A 17,167-nucleotide genomic window follows, 5' to 3' on the forward strand; every position below is an offset into this window, starting at 1 on the left:
TCGGTCGCCGCGCGCTCGCGGGAGACGTCCTCCGCCGCGCGCCGACCCGCCGGGAAAGAGGCAGCCCCTTGTCCCTCGGCGCCCGAGTAACCCCGCCGCGGTGCGACGGTCGCGCCATCTCTCGCACCGCGCTTGTACCACTCCGAGCGCCAGGCCACGCGAGCCGTGCGGGAAAACAGCATCTCAGGGGATGCGCTATGCGGGAAAACATCAGGGGACGCGCGAGAGTCGCGCATCCCCACATCAGTTATCACTGCATTGCAATGAATGCAGCTGCAAGCCGTCTTTTAAAGATGTGACCTACCTGTCAAAATACCGCGATGACCGTGCACGTCTTAAGGCCGAAGCTTTCCGCATTCATGTTAGCAGCGAAGAATGTGTAAGCCTTCCCTCTATTTCTCTCCTTCCGAAGGAGATTGCCTTCCTATCGCATTAATTGCAATTTTTCCCCCCTGCACATGCCCAATTCTGTTGATTCTGTGGTTTGAGATAGCGGCGGAGTATATATATGCTGACTAAAAGAATAAAGACACTTTGGTTGTTAGTCAGCGCTGTTGTCTGTGTCCCTCTGCTCGTCCTGTTCTTTAGCGCTGTTTTTGTTGCTCGTAGTGCATCTATTCCCCTCTACACATGACTAGCTATGGACAATTTTGGACAGCTTGTCCAAAAGTGTCTCAAAAGAAGTGCATTGTTTAATTTGAAGAAGTTATATGAAAACCTGACTTGTTCTATTAAAACTCTAGTTTTTGCAATACAGTCGACAACCAATAATCTGGACTCAACGGGGAACACAAATAAGTCCCAACTATCGAATGTCCAAAGAAACGAATGAATCCAAAAAACAAGTATTATTTACGTTTTAAGGCCCCTGTGCAGGGAAGAAGTGGTCGATTCATTTCTGCACGCACTTCCGCTTAGGTGCAACCAAGTCCACCTGTATTTATGCCAGTTTTGTGTTGTCTCTGTGCGCCGATGCAAGGACTGCAAAGGTTTGAGTCAGATCTGCATGTGAAGGCTCCGGAGCACACTGCATATCATCATCCTCGAAGTTAGAGTTGCTGTCTGGCGGTGGGAGAACTGCCCAATTGTTTCATCATCGTTCATTTCAGCTGAACTGAACGATGACGAAACAATCTGGCAGTTCATGATCATGATCGATCATGATGATCATCATCGTCACCGATCATCGATGACGATGATGATCGACACCGCATTGACAACGCCTGCAAAGTCTTCATATGTAACGGCGGCAAAAATTGACACACTGCAGCCTACCAGGTCATCAATGATGTCCGCATTTGGGCTTGTTGGGGTATGCGGAAGTTCAGGCTCTTCAGTTGCAGAGTCTGGCTCATTCGGACTGGGACTTAAGACCCATTCAGAGTCGGACTGCGGGGCCACCGTTGGCGCCATTTGACGCGGACTGTCGATAACTTCCCGAGAAAGACTTCTTGGAGCCAGCAGAGCGCTGTCTGGAATGCATTCTAAACAAACAAGCAAGCACTGAATGGTGGAACGCTGTCCAGAAGGCGAATTCAACAAACAAGAGCGTGCTATGCTCGGTAGTGCCGGAATGGATGTGATGTTGCGATGTTGATACGGCCTCACAATTCAGGCAAAGCCGCAAGATTGGCATTTGCAGTTAAATCTCTGTAGCACAGTGCTGTGACTAATGCGAAGCCTCAGAGATTACCATTTAGTTTATAACCTCTGAGGCCATACTTGCTGTCTCGTATATCTGAAGCCATACTGGACGTCTCATCAAGGTTGCCAGAGTAGATAATGGCTGCAGAGTCAGCGTATGCTACAGCCACAGACAGAGTTCGAATAATCGAATGTAGAGCTAGCGGCTGTTCGAAATATTGGTTGTCTTTACACATTAAGGCTATGCGGCCATTGGCGGTGCCGCAAAGCTGTCCAAATTACCGAGCATGTCCAGATTATCAGTGTCCGATTTATCGGTTGGCGACTGTACTACCTTCATATACATATTGGGGCATAATTGAATTTCTTAAATTTGCTCAATCACATAAACAGTCAGAACCAGCCGTAATTATTGATTACAGTGCTACCTTGTGCTAAGCATCGATAGCAAATTAATAATAATACTTACGGTTGCGCTTCACATTTATGATGAGTTATGGGTATACATTGGTGCTCCTGCCCAAGACGACTGACAATTTCACTATGTGAGAGGGCTCATGATGCTAAACATGCATCAAATTACAGTTGGTCCCAGATATATCAAGTTCGGATAAATCAAATTATTGTCTATATTGAACAGTTGTAAAATCCCCTTGAAAATCCCAAGCAAAAGTATGCCAATGTACTATGTGTACATCAAAATCCCGTTCACTGCCACATCTGATATTTTGAACACAGCGATGGGATGCGCCTCTGCAAGTGCGCTTCTCCTAATAGAGACACAATCACTGCTTGCCTCGTCAGAAATATTTATTGCTGACAAATTTGAAACTACACTGTTTGGCAGATGTTGTCAAGCAAGAGATTGAATCTGAAGGACGGTACATGCCGTGGAGGAAAAATGAGCAGGGTAGGTGTCTCAGTGTTGCCCGCTGCCAAATGGGTGGCTCGTGCAGGCTGCAGCCTTTTGTTATCAGCAACAGCCACTCTGCTTCAAGAGTGCAAAAGGCCTTCCTGTCCGATACAGGCTCCCCAAGAAAGAGCGGGTGACACTTAATCTTTTTTCTGACTGGCGCCGGGCATGGGATGCTGAACTGGAGGTGCTATGCCGCCAGGTTCATCTTTTTGTATACGAAGGCTTTCCGCGAATGGCATTTTAAGACTCCACGAGCAGCCAAAATGAATACAACCCCAACCTGTATAGATCTTTACATTCAGATTAATTTAACAAAACCACAACACACCACATCGACATGTCGCAGGAAGACCATTGTAGCAATGACGTGCAAGACTCATCGCTGTGGAATTTGCGGGTCCGCACTGAACTTGTTTCATTCATGCTCGCATGGTTACACATGAGTGAGAACAAACTCGGATGTCCTGCCAGCTGAAAGCCATTTTCTAAACTGCATGTGTGTATTGTCAGCAGTCACCGACGCAAGGGCCGGTGGGCAAGGGCCAAAAATGAAGACGTTTAATGGCTGCGAGGCACCGGAGTGCTGAGCAGAATGCAAGAAGAGATGCAGAGACATTTTAGACTGCAGCTCTTAGGCGCCCGTTCCTACGACAACCGTTCACGTAACCGAGCAAACGAGAAAGGATGAAAGAGCAAATGTGATGCATAGGAGGGGATGACAGACGAGAGGAGGAAAATGGAGGAGGAGGAGGAGGATGCAGAGAAACCGTGAGGTGGAAAGCAAAGGAGGAGGGTATGGCAAAAGTGTGACATGAAATGCATAGTGTGGTGATGATGACTACAAGATAGTGCAGGAGCAGCACCCATTGTCTGGGAGGTCCGTCTGGGGCGCCTGCTGTGAATCACGCCCACGCATCACCCACGCACGGTCTCTCGCGATCTCCAGATTAGCGTGGCAGTCACCCCACACTTCACTCCATTTTCAATATGCTGCACGAGACAGATTGTCCGCACCACCCAACATCTTGCGAAATCTAAGCACGTATAGAGCTGTGCTCAAATTTTGCATTAGGGAGTATCATAATCTTTGGTGAATCTTTTTGGATGATTGAGGAGTGAAGACAACTTGTTCTAGCAGAAAGTTTGTTCCGAAAATCAACACAAGTCTGGTGTGATGATCAGCCGTTTAAGCAACATTTTGTTGGTATTGCTGCGGACATGCGGCTGGGCACGTTCCACATGTGATTCGATTGCAGCACACTGATTGCGGCATGGCACGTATCTATGCAGGCTAGTTTGGCTAGTTCCATTTCTACCCTTTCCTGAATAAAAAATTCAGGCAGAACCCATCTCACGATAATTGTCGATGGTACAGTGAAACCTCGTTAAACCGTAGTTGGCCAGAGCTCGTAAAAAGTATGTACTAAACGGTAGTACCATTTAACCCAAATAGCATGAGATCGCCCACACACCTGTCTAAAACAGAACTCAGAGAGAGTGCAATGTAAGGGGAAAAAAACATTCAGTATTTATTCAGTTCGCGCGACAAAAGTGTTATTTTCATTTGATATCGCTGCGGCCTAGCACGAAGATAGCGGCCTCAAACTTACTGAAGCTGCGTGCAAGCTTTTCAGCCAGCTGCCTCTTCTCGGCAAACACTGGCATGGCAGATTCCTCATTGGCATTACGTACAGTCGCTGACCGTTTATTCGGATCTCACGGGGACTGCAGAAATGTCCGAATAAACAGGTGTCCGAAAAAGCAGATTAAGAAAAAAAAGAAAGAAAGAAATCCTTTATTTCCACGCGCTTATTCGGGCTCAGCAGTAGGCTTGAAGAAATCATGAATGCGCCGTTGCACGCTGTTCTGTTTACACGCAATCAAATAAGCCTGAATCTCGGAGAGGGTCGTACGGTCACTATAGGCGGCCGAAAGCACAGTCACTGCTTGTACTAGCTCCGCATGCGACGGCAGTGTAGCACATGGTGCGTCATCTTCCAACTCGGAGTCATTGTCTGGCGGTGCAGCAGAAACCTGACGAATGAGCTCGCCGTCATCGAGTTCTGCTCATGTCAGTACAGCATGTCAGCACCTGTAAAACTGTCAAGTGAGATGGTGTCCGGAATCGCAATGCAACCGCTGCAAAGGTTTCCGCAGAACATTTTCGGCGTCAGTGGGGAGCACATCGGAAGGCGACAAATCCTAGCCCTCCCGGCGCCTGCTTGCCGGCATGCCCCAGCGCAGTCTGCGCGGGCACTGTTGGCGCCATTAGACACTTGATGCGATGTTTCCTTATGCCGCATTGGATCACCGCAACCTCGACACAGCACACGAAGCAAACACCACCACGCCGTCACGCCGACACCAGTCGCACAAACGAAAAACGTAGCTACTCGCAGCGTTGTGCACGAAGAAACAAACAACTCAGCTACTGGATTGTCTTGACATGGCTTACTAAGCTGAGACCAGAACTGCTGTAGCAACTCTATCGAACCAGACAGAAACGATGATGATGAGCGGGGATTTCCAGTAGCGCCACTTCGTGGGGCAGCAAGGAGGTTCCGTTCAAAACAAAAATGGCGCTCAGCTAGTCGAACCATGCACCGGTCAGAGTCGGTGCATGGTGCTCTTGATAGAGTTGGCTCAAGGAGTGTCCGAAAAATCAGACGAGAGGTTGCAAGGTGTCCGAACTTTCGGCAGTTGTTATACATTATGGTCTATAGGGAGAATGGCGGTGCCGCGAAGCAGACCGAATAATCGAGCAGGTCCGAATTTTGGAGTCCAGAAAATCAGTCGGCGACTGTATTCTCCGTGTACGCACGCAGTAGTGCTGCAGAAGTCCCGGGACACCTTTTTCATTGCCGGGTGCTGGAGTTTGGAATAATTTTCGTTTGGAATAGAGTTATCGCGCCCCTGTTCTCGTCGCGATAATTGCATTCATGAGGCTGACGTAACGCGCAGCTTATGCCACTGTCGGGTCTGAATCGCCCGCGTTGTCGCTTTCCGTGTCGTCCTCATCACTGTCGCTAGTCGACACTTCGGCAACAACAGAGGCAACGATGGCAAAAAGTCGAACCTCGTAGCCGACATGTCTTCGCGGTCGCAGCAGCGCTGCCGAGCAACTTTTTCGCATTCCAAATGCCACACACCGTAGTCAACAGCAGATCCCTGTCGCGTGCCAGCGCCAACTTCTTCGTGTCACGTTCGATAGCACGGACGATGTCTAATTTTTCTTCTATGCTGAGCACCTGGCGTCTTTTTTATCCAAGCTTCAGCATGACGCGAGTCCTCGCTTGCATGACGCCATAACGCTCTCTGGCATGGTGTCGAAATATGTTGATGTTGATGTGGCTTCACGCGCAAACGCACAGGGTGCTTGGAGGCCGTTGTTCCGATCTCAGAGGCTTGTTGTTCTGCCGGGCTGCTCGATGAAGACGACGCACCGCCGTGTTTGCGCGATGAAAAGTTGAAACGCTACGTTTCAACCGATACATACACAAGAAGCTGGTATGGTTTATGTGGATAAAAAACACATTATGTTCAATGGCCGCTGAGTCTGAGATTTGACTTTACTACTTTTAAAACGAAACTACTGTTTAAGTGCGTACGGTTTAACGAGGTTTTACTGTAATGTGATTAGCAATCAAACAATGTAGCAACACACCATATGGCAGCAGTCACATATATTTAAAATCTGTACTCATTCTGAGGCTTCCATTGCTTCGGCTATATGCGACATGCATTGTCTCTAGTTAACGGCCCACTTTACAATGGCACTCGCTTGCCAAAATCACCCATGAGCATGACGCCATGATGATGACTATATAACAACGATACAGTGACACTGGAATGATGAAGAAGGAATGACCACTGCATGACACTGACAGGATGATGATTCTGAAATGATGACGATGGTAAAACGATGACAGTATGATGACGATGGCATGATAATGACAGTGACAACCGGATCATGAAGCTAGAATGACGACGATGGCATAAGCCTAATGGTATGACAGCAGATGCATGACATGACTGTCTGACTACGCAGTGACGATGATGGCATAATCACGATTCAACAACTACAGTAACATTACGACAGCATAACGAAACAGGATGACGTCAGTGAAATGAAGGCCATATGATGACAGCATGATGGCCATGTGAAGAAGTTTCTGAAGGGATGATGATGGTAAAACCACAGTATGATAGCGATGAGGCATGACAACAGTGGTATGACGATGCCCATGTGATGACAGTGGTGTGATGGTGGCGGCATGACAAGAGTCAGATCTGACAATGGATGGACTGATGTAAGGACCACGACAGCATGACGACAACTGTATGACAACGACATAATGACATATGGAATCACAGTAGGATGATGATTAGTGTATGGTGACGATGGGATTGGAGACTGTATCATGAAAACTGTTTGACAAAGATGGCATGATGGTGGCATGATGGCAGCATGTTGGCAGCATGAGGAGAGTCGGATGACAAAGCTGGAGTGATGACAATTCAACAACCACGACTGCGTCACGCCGATGGTATTACAACGAATGCATGGCAACTGCATGACGACAATGGCATAATGAGGGTTGAACGACAAAGCTGGAATGACGATGATTCAACGACCACGATGGCATCATGACCATCAGTGCATGCAGTAAAAGCTTGTTAATTCAAACCGCAAGGGGAAGCCTCCTCAATTCGAATTAACGAAAGTTCGAACTAACGAATGTGAAGAAGAACAACAGAAAACTGCGATTGGGAAGCAGTAGGGCATGTCAACAATTTTTTTTTTAATTTGGTGATTGCGGTTTGCCTTTTTTCTTTGAAGGTAACAGATAGCACTTTTTGCTCTAACAAGCGAATCTGGTGGAAGGCCTCCCCTTTGCTTTCTTCGTAACTGAAGAAGAGACGGGTGGCATTCTATTTGGCCATGACTTCCCCAGCAGAGGGCTGCAGTGGTGCTTCGTCCTCCTCTTTGTCACTGGCACTGACAGGTTCTGAGCTTCTTACCTGAGAAATTGTCTTCATCTGTGAGTGCACCACACACTACTGCACTTGATGTCCACATCAATGCAGTCCGCAAAGCAGATGCCTTCCAAAACGTCTGCCATGGGGGCGGTGATGCCATGTTTGAGTGCAGATGACTCGTTAGCTTGCGTTGCTTCCATGCCGAAGCTGCAGTGCCGATTGCAATTTGCTTTCGTAACCGCTGTCACTTGCTCCCAAGCACACGCAACCATGTGTAGCGCACTTAGGAGCATCACTCGGTAGTTGTTGCATAAGATAACTTGTTCCAACATGTGGGGCCAATAAACGGATTTAAAAATTTTGACGATACCCTGGTCCATGGGCTGCAGCGCCGTTGTTGTGTTTGCTGGAAGGAAGACCAGCCCAATGGCCTTTGTCTCAACCTCGACCTTATGAGCCAAACAGTTTTCTACACGAAGCAGGACTTTGCAGCCACAGTGTTCGAACTTCTTGTCGATCTTCGTTAGCCACTGTGCAAACAATTCCCTTGCCATCCAGGCCTTTCTGTTGGCTGCGTAGTCCGCTGGGAGGGACCAGATGTTCTTGAAGCAATGAGAACTTCTTGATTTGCCAGTCACGAACAGTGGCAACTTTTCAGTCCCAATCATATTCACTGCAACCATCACAGTTGTTCTTTCTTTACTTCTTTTCCCTCCCGTGCACTTGTCGGCTTTATACGTGATTGTTTTGGTGGGCAGCAATTGGAAAAATAAGGCAGTTTCATCTGCATTAAATGTGTCCTGTGGAGAATACTTATGTATGTAGCCTTGAAGCACCACGGAGCGCCAAACTTCACACGTTTCCATGTTCATGGCCTTCATTTCTCCCAACATAGCATGGAAAACAAGGTTGTAACACTTGCGAAAATGGTGCAGCCATCCATCTGAAGCGGTGAAGTCATTGTAGCCCAGCGGCAGAGTTAAGTCCAATGCCTTCACCAGTATGAGGGGCTGCTCAGTGGTATGTCCTGCGCATGCGTTTCCTTAATCCAAATGAGAAGTGTTTCTCGAGGTTGCGATACTTTGCGGGTCGCAACCTCTTTCTTTCGCTGGCAACTTCTGCCTCTAAGGTGCCTTCAATAGCCCTCTTATTTTTTGTGTAAATGGATAGCATGTGTTTTGGTATTGCTTGCTTCTTTGTGATTTCTTGCTTCGACAAAAGTCCAGCGTCCACTTCCTGCAGTCTTGCAGTCCACTTTTCTTTAGGGAGTGTTTTGGCATGGGTATTTGGGAGTGCTTTGGCACGGTGGGCGGGCTGGCTGAAAATGCCTGAAGTGGGAAAAGAGTGCTAATCACATTAAAAATGTGCCGTAAGCACATTGACTGAAGCCGCACTGCAGTCATGCATTTGTGTGGCAGGGATTTTCAGGGTTAATGGTAAAGACCATTCCGTTCCACAACGCAACTTGCAACGTTAGTCGGCAAAGAATAGGTCAAATTTTGTTCATTTGACACGCCCTTGGAGAAGCAAATCAGTAAGTTCTCGCTTTTCAGTCTCAAAAAACTGTCAGAGACATGTGGAAATCTTGGATAAGGTTCACATGATATATTTTATTTTTCAAATTATGAATATGTCAAACTATTTTGCAATCCCATTCAAGTTCGATATATCCGGGATCGACTGTACTGCTTTCTGGATTAAGATACCATAACCTTCAAACCGACACTCAGAAGGTTGTAACAGGCAACCGAAGTACTTAGAAGTCACTTGGGGAAAGCGAACTTAGCCCCGCTTGTTATATAGGCAGCCCTTGGTATAACGAACACAGACGTCACAAATTATCAGATATAACGAAATAAGTCTGAAATGCCTCTTGCTTATAAATCAACATGCAACAAATATGTGCTCGTAACGAATACTGGATATAACGAAGGTATTCTTGCGTAGAATGCAACTTCATTACAATGTGTTTCAACTCTGTAAGCAGAACTGGTCACTCCATTTCCCGATTAAATTTTTGAAAGTGCATTCATTGCTATCATGCACACTGCACTGTGCCAACTCGAGGGTGCTTAATGTTCTTCCAGAATGTCAATGAACTTATCTGCCTGGAGCGCCCGGACTGGCAGTCAATCATGGCTTATGTGACGTCCATCTACAAACACTTTGAGACCTGAGAGACTGGAAAGGATCACAGCCGTTGTAGTATTTCTGCCAAAGGATTGCACACGCACATTGACAGTGGACACTTGGTACATTTTTTAGTGGTGTTAAACTGTGTTCTTGTTTGCTGCTTCTCCAGTACAAGTTTACATTTGCATGTCAGTGTTTTGGCAAAGGGACGTGCAAACTGCTGCCATGTTCCATGTTCAGAGTTCGGTGTCACAGCATTTCTTGAGCTCTTTTGTATCGTGGTGTCGATTCTGACAGATAGCCCAGTAAGTGCTCTCCAAGACCAGTGTTGAGAATGTGTGTGGCAATCTTTAATATTGTTCGCAGAATCGCTCAAATTGTCCATTTTGATAAAAACGCCAAAGAAAGCATTTTGGCTGTTTATTTTATTCTCAGGATTAGTGCCAGTGCTGTAGGGACACGCATGCCCAATTTTATTTTGTGAGCATTGTAGAATGGTGATCTATATTCACTTAATGCCCAATTGCAGTTACAACTTGAAAGTGCAAAGGGACTCTACCTATTTTGCTGTTTCATTGGCAGGGAGCTTTCATTGTTGTTCTTTTCAAAGTATTTTGTTCCATTTCATTTTTCCTGACCATGAGAGAGTGGCCGCATGATACATAGCTGGTGCGGCTCACGTCCAGTATTCACTGCCCTCGTGGGTAGGACATAAGAGCAGCTGTTGTTTCACGTAATTCATACCACATAATTTTTAACTTGCATTTTGTGTATGTTTGCCTCAGTGGCATGAAGTTTACAACTCGTGTGTGTGTGTGTGCATGTCGGTCAGAAATGCTGCTTTTCTGCCCTCAGACCTTATTTTTGTTTGTGTTATGCATTGCTTGCACATACATGCAGCCTGCATCATTGTCACATGCTTCATCTATTTATGAGACCATCCTTACTATTATTGATAATTCTGTTGCTTAAAAAATTATAAATGTTGGTGTCACATGTACTGCTATACCTTGAATGTCGCTACTGCAATGCTGGTGTGATGCTGATGTCATTGACATTACTTGCGATCTATGAAATATTCAAGTGTCAGTAAGGCTGATTTGTTTGGTTATTGTTGTAAAATCAGTGAACTTATTCAGTGCAAGTCTGTAAAAAGCAGTTCTATATTTTATGCAACTGCTAAAACCCCATTTCTTCATTTTTTTTCTTCTCTGTTTCCTAACGTCGCGACTCTATCTTTATTTTGAGGGAAAATAGTTATCGATAGTTTTCTAGTCTTGCAGTGTTTACTTTGTTTACTATTGGTCATTGCTTTCTTGGTTTATTCATTATTCAAAGACCTGTGAATTTTGGTGAGGCACTTTGTTGTGAAAATGTCAAAAAGAAGAAGATGAAAAGCTGTTCAAGGCCACCATGAGAAGCACTTTCATGGTGGTGCACTCCTGATTTCAGTGCATGATGGTGTTTTTATTGCTTTACACGCTGCACGTCATTGGCAGCAGTCCATTGAAGATGAGCTTAAGATTAACTTTTTTTGCTTAAATACACGTGTAAACAAACATAAAAATACCTGTGTGCATGCAGCAGTGCAAGAGGAATGTTTTGATCGCAGAAAGAAGGGAATAGACGCAAACTGTTGATTTCTTGGCCATATGAAACTGTGGGCACCTAACACAGCTATCGCTATGGTTAGGAAGCTTGTGAAACAGTTTTATTTTGTAGCTCCTTAGTTCGAACGACTGTTCCTGTTTCAAAATTTTTTCTTACGTACGGAAGCATGAAAATTATTTGTAAAGACATCCGAGAAATGATTCCCTGGTTAAGTTCTTTCGTTTACTTTCATGTCTACAATGTCGTAGAGGTTAAAAGATCAGCTGTCGGCTACACCGCTGTTTTTGAGTGTAGCTTGATAAATCTCCGGTTTATCATAAAGTGTGTGTCGTGCTGTAGTTGGCAAAGAACAGTTCAGGGGCTTCATTGATGACATTCCAAAGTTAATGTGGTATTTTTTATAGTTTGTCATCAGTGGCACAAGGTTGTCAGCTCACCACTGTGCGAACACTAACTCGTGGCTTCTTAAGCTCTTTGCCACAGTAGCAGCACAGATTAACTGAACATGACATTTAGCAGCTGTGCGTATATGCACCATGGGTCCATTTTGAAAAATATCTGGGAAATCATAAATGCTCTTGTGAACCAGATCAGATTTTGGAGGATTACATAGCTCTTGGGGAAGATTTCAGATGCAAGCAACAATGTGGACATTATATTTTTAATTTCGTTGACTCACAAGAGTAAGTTCATTGATCACAGGCACAATTAACTAATAGAGAAATGCAGATGATAGTGTAACAGTAGTGAATTCCCATTTTCTGCAAGTTTTTATGGAAGAAAGTTTAGCGAATATAGAAATTTTGCTATAACGAGTCATAATCGTTCTTGTAACTTGTTTTCAATGGATTGAAATCTTCAAATTGTAGCTGGTGCATAGTTAGGCTTTGTAATAGCACATGTTCCCCTTGGTGCACTATTTCCAGTGCGTAATGTAAATGAGGTGTGTTCAGAAGACTGTGGCTGCTGCTGGCATTCATTAATAAAACAAGCGATACTGCACATGTCATCGCCATAAAAAAAATGTAGCCATTTCCATGCTTCCCTTTTTAGAATGAGATGTAACAATCATTTGTCGCTTTGCTGCATTGAAATTGCATTGGATTACATTCTGGGAGGTGATATATTGGAATAATGCTCTAAATGGTGCCAAACCAGTGTTTCTTTGGGGTTTCTCAGAATTGGCAGACATTTTACTGGTAGACACTTCACCATGCATTTAGGTTAAAACTGAAAAGCTCAGTGATATCTTCAACCCAGTACACTTTGACTGGAGAAGGTTATAGTTAAACAAGTATCAGAGGAGTGTTCTGCTGTGCTGTCTTGAACTGAAGTGGTCACATTTGGGTGTACTTTTGCTTGTGTTGACACTCTTTTGAGGCCCATTGTCACAGGGCTGTTATGTTATGGTCTAGTCATGTGTGGAAATTTTTGTGTATACATCTCTCATCATATGCATAGTCAACAGAACCATTATTTTCTTTTTTTGAATGCTGCCAACTCATCAGGGTGTCCCTTATGAAGACAGGTGCACATTTTTTACAGCAACCCTTCCCCCTCAAAAAAAAAAAAAGAAAAAAAAGGCAAGCATTTCTTATTGCGTGTTGTTGGGATGCTATGGCAGTGTTACCAGCTCTTCCAAAGCATCAAATTTGACTATCAGCCCTTCAGGAAGAGTTGGTAATAGCAAGGTGCCTGGTATGCAGGTAGTGCTTCCAATGTCCTTTCTGTATTATTATATTGTTTGTGGCAGAGCCTGAGTTCATTTTTATTACTGTGTTTTGCTACGGAGTGTATTCTGGGACTACATGAGTGTGTTGTTCAAACAAAGGTGCGTATCAAATTGCAAATGCCTTGACTGTAGCAGTAGTTCGAGTGCTCTGGCTGCCTTAGTAAGCAGTTACAGCCAGCATTCAAGTCTCGGAGAAGATTAAGAGCCATTCTGCACAGATCTAGCATGTCTGCACAACCCACACACACAGTAACCTTTCTTTTTTCTGTATCTGTATGACAAAAAAAAAGCTGCATGTCCAGGAAGTTGTGGGTACCTGCCAGCATTACTGCTGCCATCATAAAATTTGCTGCTTTTTCCAAGCAGTTTTTTTGTGAGAGTTGAAAACAGTTCAGGCAGTACACATAGTGGCATTATTGTAGTTTTAAAGAATTTTTGAAAGTGCATGAGTAGAAGCTGTGCTTCGCTTCTTGACGTTCACCTCACAGCTTGTTTTCTTGTACAATGAGGGAAATTGAAGCATCTTATAAAGGAAAGAACAGAGTTGCAGAAATATATGGTACTTAGTGTGAAGTTTGATGGGCTCTTAATTAAGCCTCTTAGTGGGAACAAGAGTAATTGTCCTGCCTTACGTGCGTTTTGTCTGATTTCTACAACTATCCTTTAGGAAAAGTATTTACCTCATACCTCGAGAGTGCACAGTCCATGTACCATTGTTTTCGTTCCTTTCCGTATATATATATTTTTTTACTGCAGTTAAAGTGTTTCAACTCATGTTTATGCTGCCTAGATGGCTATTGTGGTGGGGTGTTTTCTTTCATTTCTTTTTCTTATGTACAAGGTTTGGTGCAACTTGTGATCTAGTCACCTAAGGGACTACAAAACAATTTTTTTTTTTTTTTTTGTAAACATTGAAGCTTCCTTATAATAGAAAATTTTATATTAAAGGGCAACTCTGGCATATTTTAATGATGTTAGGATATTGTCATCTTCAAATGGCATTGACAGTCCTGTCATCAGCAGGGTGGTTGAATTTGCTTAGAAATTCATCAATAATTTTAAATAGGCAATAAATGAGATACTGAAACCGAAACGGGTAGGTGCTTTGCAGGATGTCACAATAAGTCACTGATGTCATATCCTACACTACCATAATGTAAACATGCAGAATGCATGCTAAACGCACAGTACATGTGACGCTAATGCCAAAGAAGCAAAACTCTTCATGTTTTCTGGCTACACAGGCAGCTTTTACAGAGTTTCCGAACTAGACAGCGGCGATTAAAGCAACGATTTCAGCGATAGTGGCAGTGTAGTCTCTGATGTCACAAACACAAGCTGTCCAGTAGAAAGTCATGAATTGGGAACGCAACCAATCTTTAAAATTCAATTGTTTGGCCTTTAAAATTCAATAAAATTCTATTGAGATCAGTGGACATAAAAGAATCGCCGGAGTTGCCCTTTAAGGGGACACAAGCATTGGGGCCCTCTATCTAAGATTCTCTAATAGGTGTGACCTTACTGACAAATAATTGACCTTTTCTTGTTGCAGTTATTGTTTCATTTTTGAGTATAGTTAAATCGATCACAAAGCCAACCTTTGAGCTTATGTCCTAATGATTTTCTCCTGCTTCATAAAACTAAATGTGCCAGGTCTAATGGCGACATGAAAAATTAGGTGTATCCTCAAATTGCTGCACAGTATTACGAATCCTCAGCAGCCTCACACCTATTATGCCTTCTGCCTCATGCCTGATAAGCATTGAACATGATCGGGATGGACTTATATGTCCCCATGTCACTGTATTTACGCTGGAAAATGGTTATCTTGCAAGGCACCTTACTGCATGCCAAGTCGTAACAAATGCCTGGGAGGATTGCCGAGCCTGTAATCGGGGTAAGCTTTGGTGTACAAGTGGGTTTTGCCTGCATAAACGCAGGATATAGTTGTACCAATGATACCAGGTGAGCTGTATGGCATTCATCATGGACCACAGGTATTTTCACAGTTCAAAGTGTTTGCTTGTTGTGTTCATTGGAACCAATTGGCCATCTAGGCCTGCTGATGTCAGTTCATTGATCCAACCAATATCAGACTACTTGGACTTCGCAATGTTAGATAGCCTGTGATAACTGTGCACCCGTAGGCAAAAGTATATGGATCATAGGCTCGTGCAAAAAACTAGAGCTATTTGCATTTCAGACGCACAAGCTGAAATTGATCGAGTGCGCTGGAAAGTTTACAATGCCCAGTTCTGACCAATCCTCAGTTTCAAGTTAAATTCATAGACAGGGAAGAAAATCACCTTTATTGCGGAATTGCTGGTCTGATAGTTTTGCTTAGTGGAGTATGATCCCAGTTTCCATCAGCCATTCGAATACAATTTACTAATGCAAACCACATACTTGTCCTTACCGCACATGCAAATTCTGTTTCTGAGTGCTCAAGTTAACAGTATTCTTTTTCATTTTGTCTGAAGCAAACTTCGGAATATTCACAATTCTGAAGTTTTGCTGGTGACGCTATTATGACATGGCTTCAACTGTACAGTTGTTTGTAAAAAATTGCACACCTATTTTCACCATTAGTATTAGCAAATGCAGTTCTGTATTTCTTATCTGTGCTTCCTACACTTTGATTGTTCTACGAGCTGTTCGGCTTGATTTGTGGTGGCCACTTTTGTCAAACTTGGCATAGCAGCTACGACTGGATAGGACATGATCTCAGTGCAACTTCTACAGTTATACTAGAAGACATGAATAAGCTTTAATGCACTCAGATTTCACTTGTGTCAAAAATAACCATGCTTTGGACATGGTTGAACAGCTTTTCAGGTAGATGAACATACTAAAGTGAGCTTCACGGTTTGGTTCCTATTCTGGAATCTGGACATTTGTAGAAAGAGCGCACGGTTGCTAATCCCAGAAAAAAAAAAGAAAAGCTGTTTAGTGCAGTTTTAACTATAACTTGGGTAACAAGAGATAAATTAATGTAACCAATAATATGGCTTTAGGATATGTCTGGATGACCCGTGGCTCTTCAAGACACATATACCAGTAATTTAAAGGCATGAAAACTATGTAGAGGATCGATGTAATCTCTTTTTACATGGTAGCGTTATTTATAGTAGTTAATTGCTTGTGTCAAATGGTGTGCGCTTGCGAGGCTGTTAACGTGTGCCACAGCAGGGTAGCCATGATGTTGAGCAGAGTTGACGGAGGAGCTAGCCCTTTATTAGGCAGAGATGACCACAATTATTGCAGCTGGGCTGAGTGGCCTGGATGCATTCTCTTCTTTCCAGTGGCTGGTGCGTAAAGTGAGATTGATCGTGTGCTAGATGTGCATCTGCTTTTCGCTGTATTTAGGAGCCCTGCCAAGGTGTGCACCTAGCTTGTGCAAAAAGGTATTATACCTATATTTCTCATGAAATTTGAAGTGACAGATGGCAGCCAGTAGTATAATTACTTTCATTAGAAAGATGCTCCAAAGATTGTCATCCTGCTTTGTCTTGCTTTCTTGTTCGTGCATTATTTTTGTACTTATAGACATGTTTTATGTGTGCAGGCTTTTATACCGCTATTTGTAGAAAAAGCATGGGTTCTTTGGCTCAAGAAAATTCGTGGGCCTTTTTTCTTTTTTGTACATTTGATAAGTGTGCACAGTTTGCTGTGTACGTTAGTGCTTTATAAGAACAGACTGGAGGATTGTACTCTGCAAGTTGTGTAACCATTTGTACAGTTTCTTATTGTCAGCTTTTTATACTTAAATGTGTGATAAACTGAATTATAGTGCGTGAAGGTTTGATAAAGACATACCACATGAACATTATGGTCTGCTGGCCTCATTAAAAAAAAAATTTGCATGCTCAGCCGTATAGTTGTGTGCGTGCAACCTCGCTCGGCAGGTTGCCTTTTTCTTCCCCTGCAAGAAATCAAGGGGACAGAATTCTGGGATGACGGTGATGCTCCATTTTCCAGGTATAACGCGAAAGTGAAGTTTAGACTCCTTAAAGAACAATAAAACAACGCGAACTCCGGATAAGCAATACAGTCGCACGCATGCCTTAGAAACGGCCTTAGAATAAGGCCGTTTAGCTTGGCCCTGCTGGCGCAGTAGCCGATTGCGACATCTCGAAGCGTTCTAGCGCGAG

General features: G+C 43.9%; 1 protein-coding gene across 1 annotated transcript in view; it reads left to right on the forward strand.

Annotated features, from left to right (window-relative positions):
• LOC126520883 (cytospin-A-like) overlaps window positions 1-16,840 on the forward strand; it is a 134,815-nt gene extending 117,975 nt beyond the window's left edge. Inside the window, exon 18 of the mRNA XM_072287072.1 lies at window positions 9,628-16,840. Coding sequence (XP_072143173.1) covers window positions 9,628-9,717 — 90 coding nt within the window. The 3' untranslated portion in view covers window positions 9,718-16,840. The remainder of the gene's footprint in view (window positions 1-9,627) is intronic.
• The last annotated feature ends 327 nt before the right edge of the window (window positions 16,841-17,167 follow it).

This window comes from Dermacentor andersoni, chromosome 3 (genome assembly GCF_023375885.2).
Source record: "Dermacentor andersoni chromosome 3, qqDerAnde1_hic_scaffold, whole genome shotgun sequence".
Taxonomy (NCBI): Eukaryota; Metazoa; Arthropoda; class Arachnida; order Ixodida; family Ixodidae; genus Dermacentor; species Dermacentor andersoni.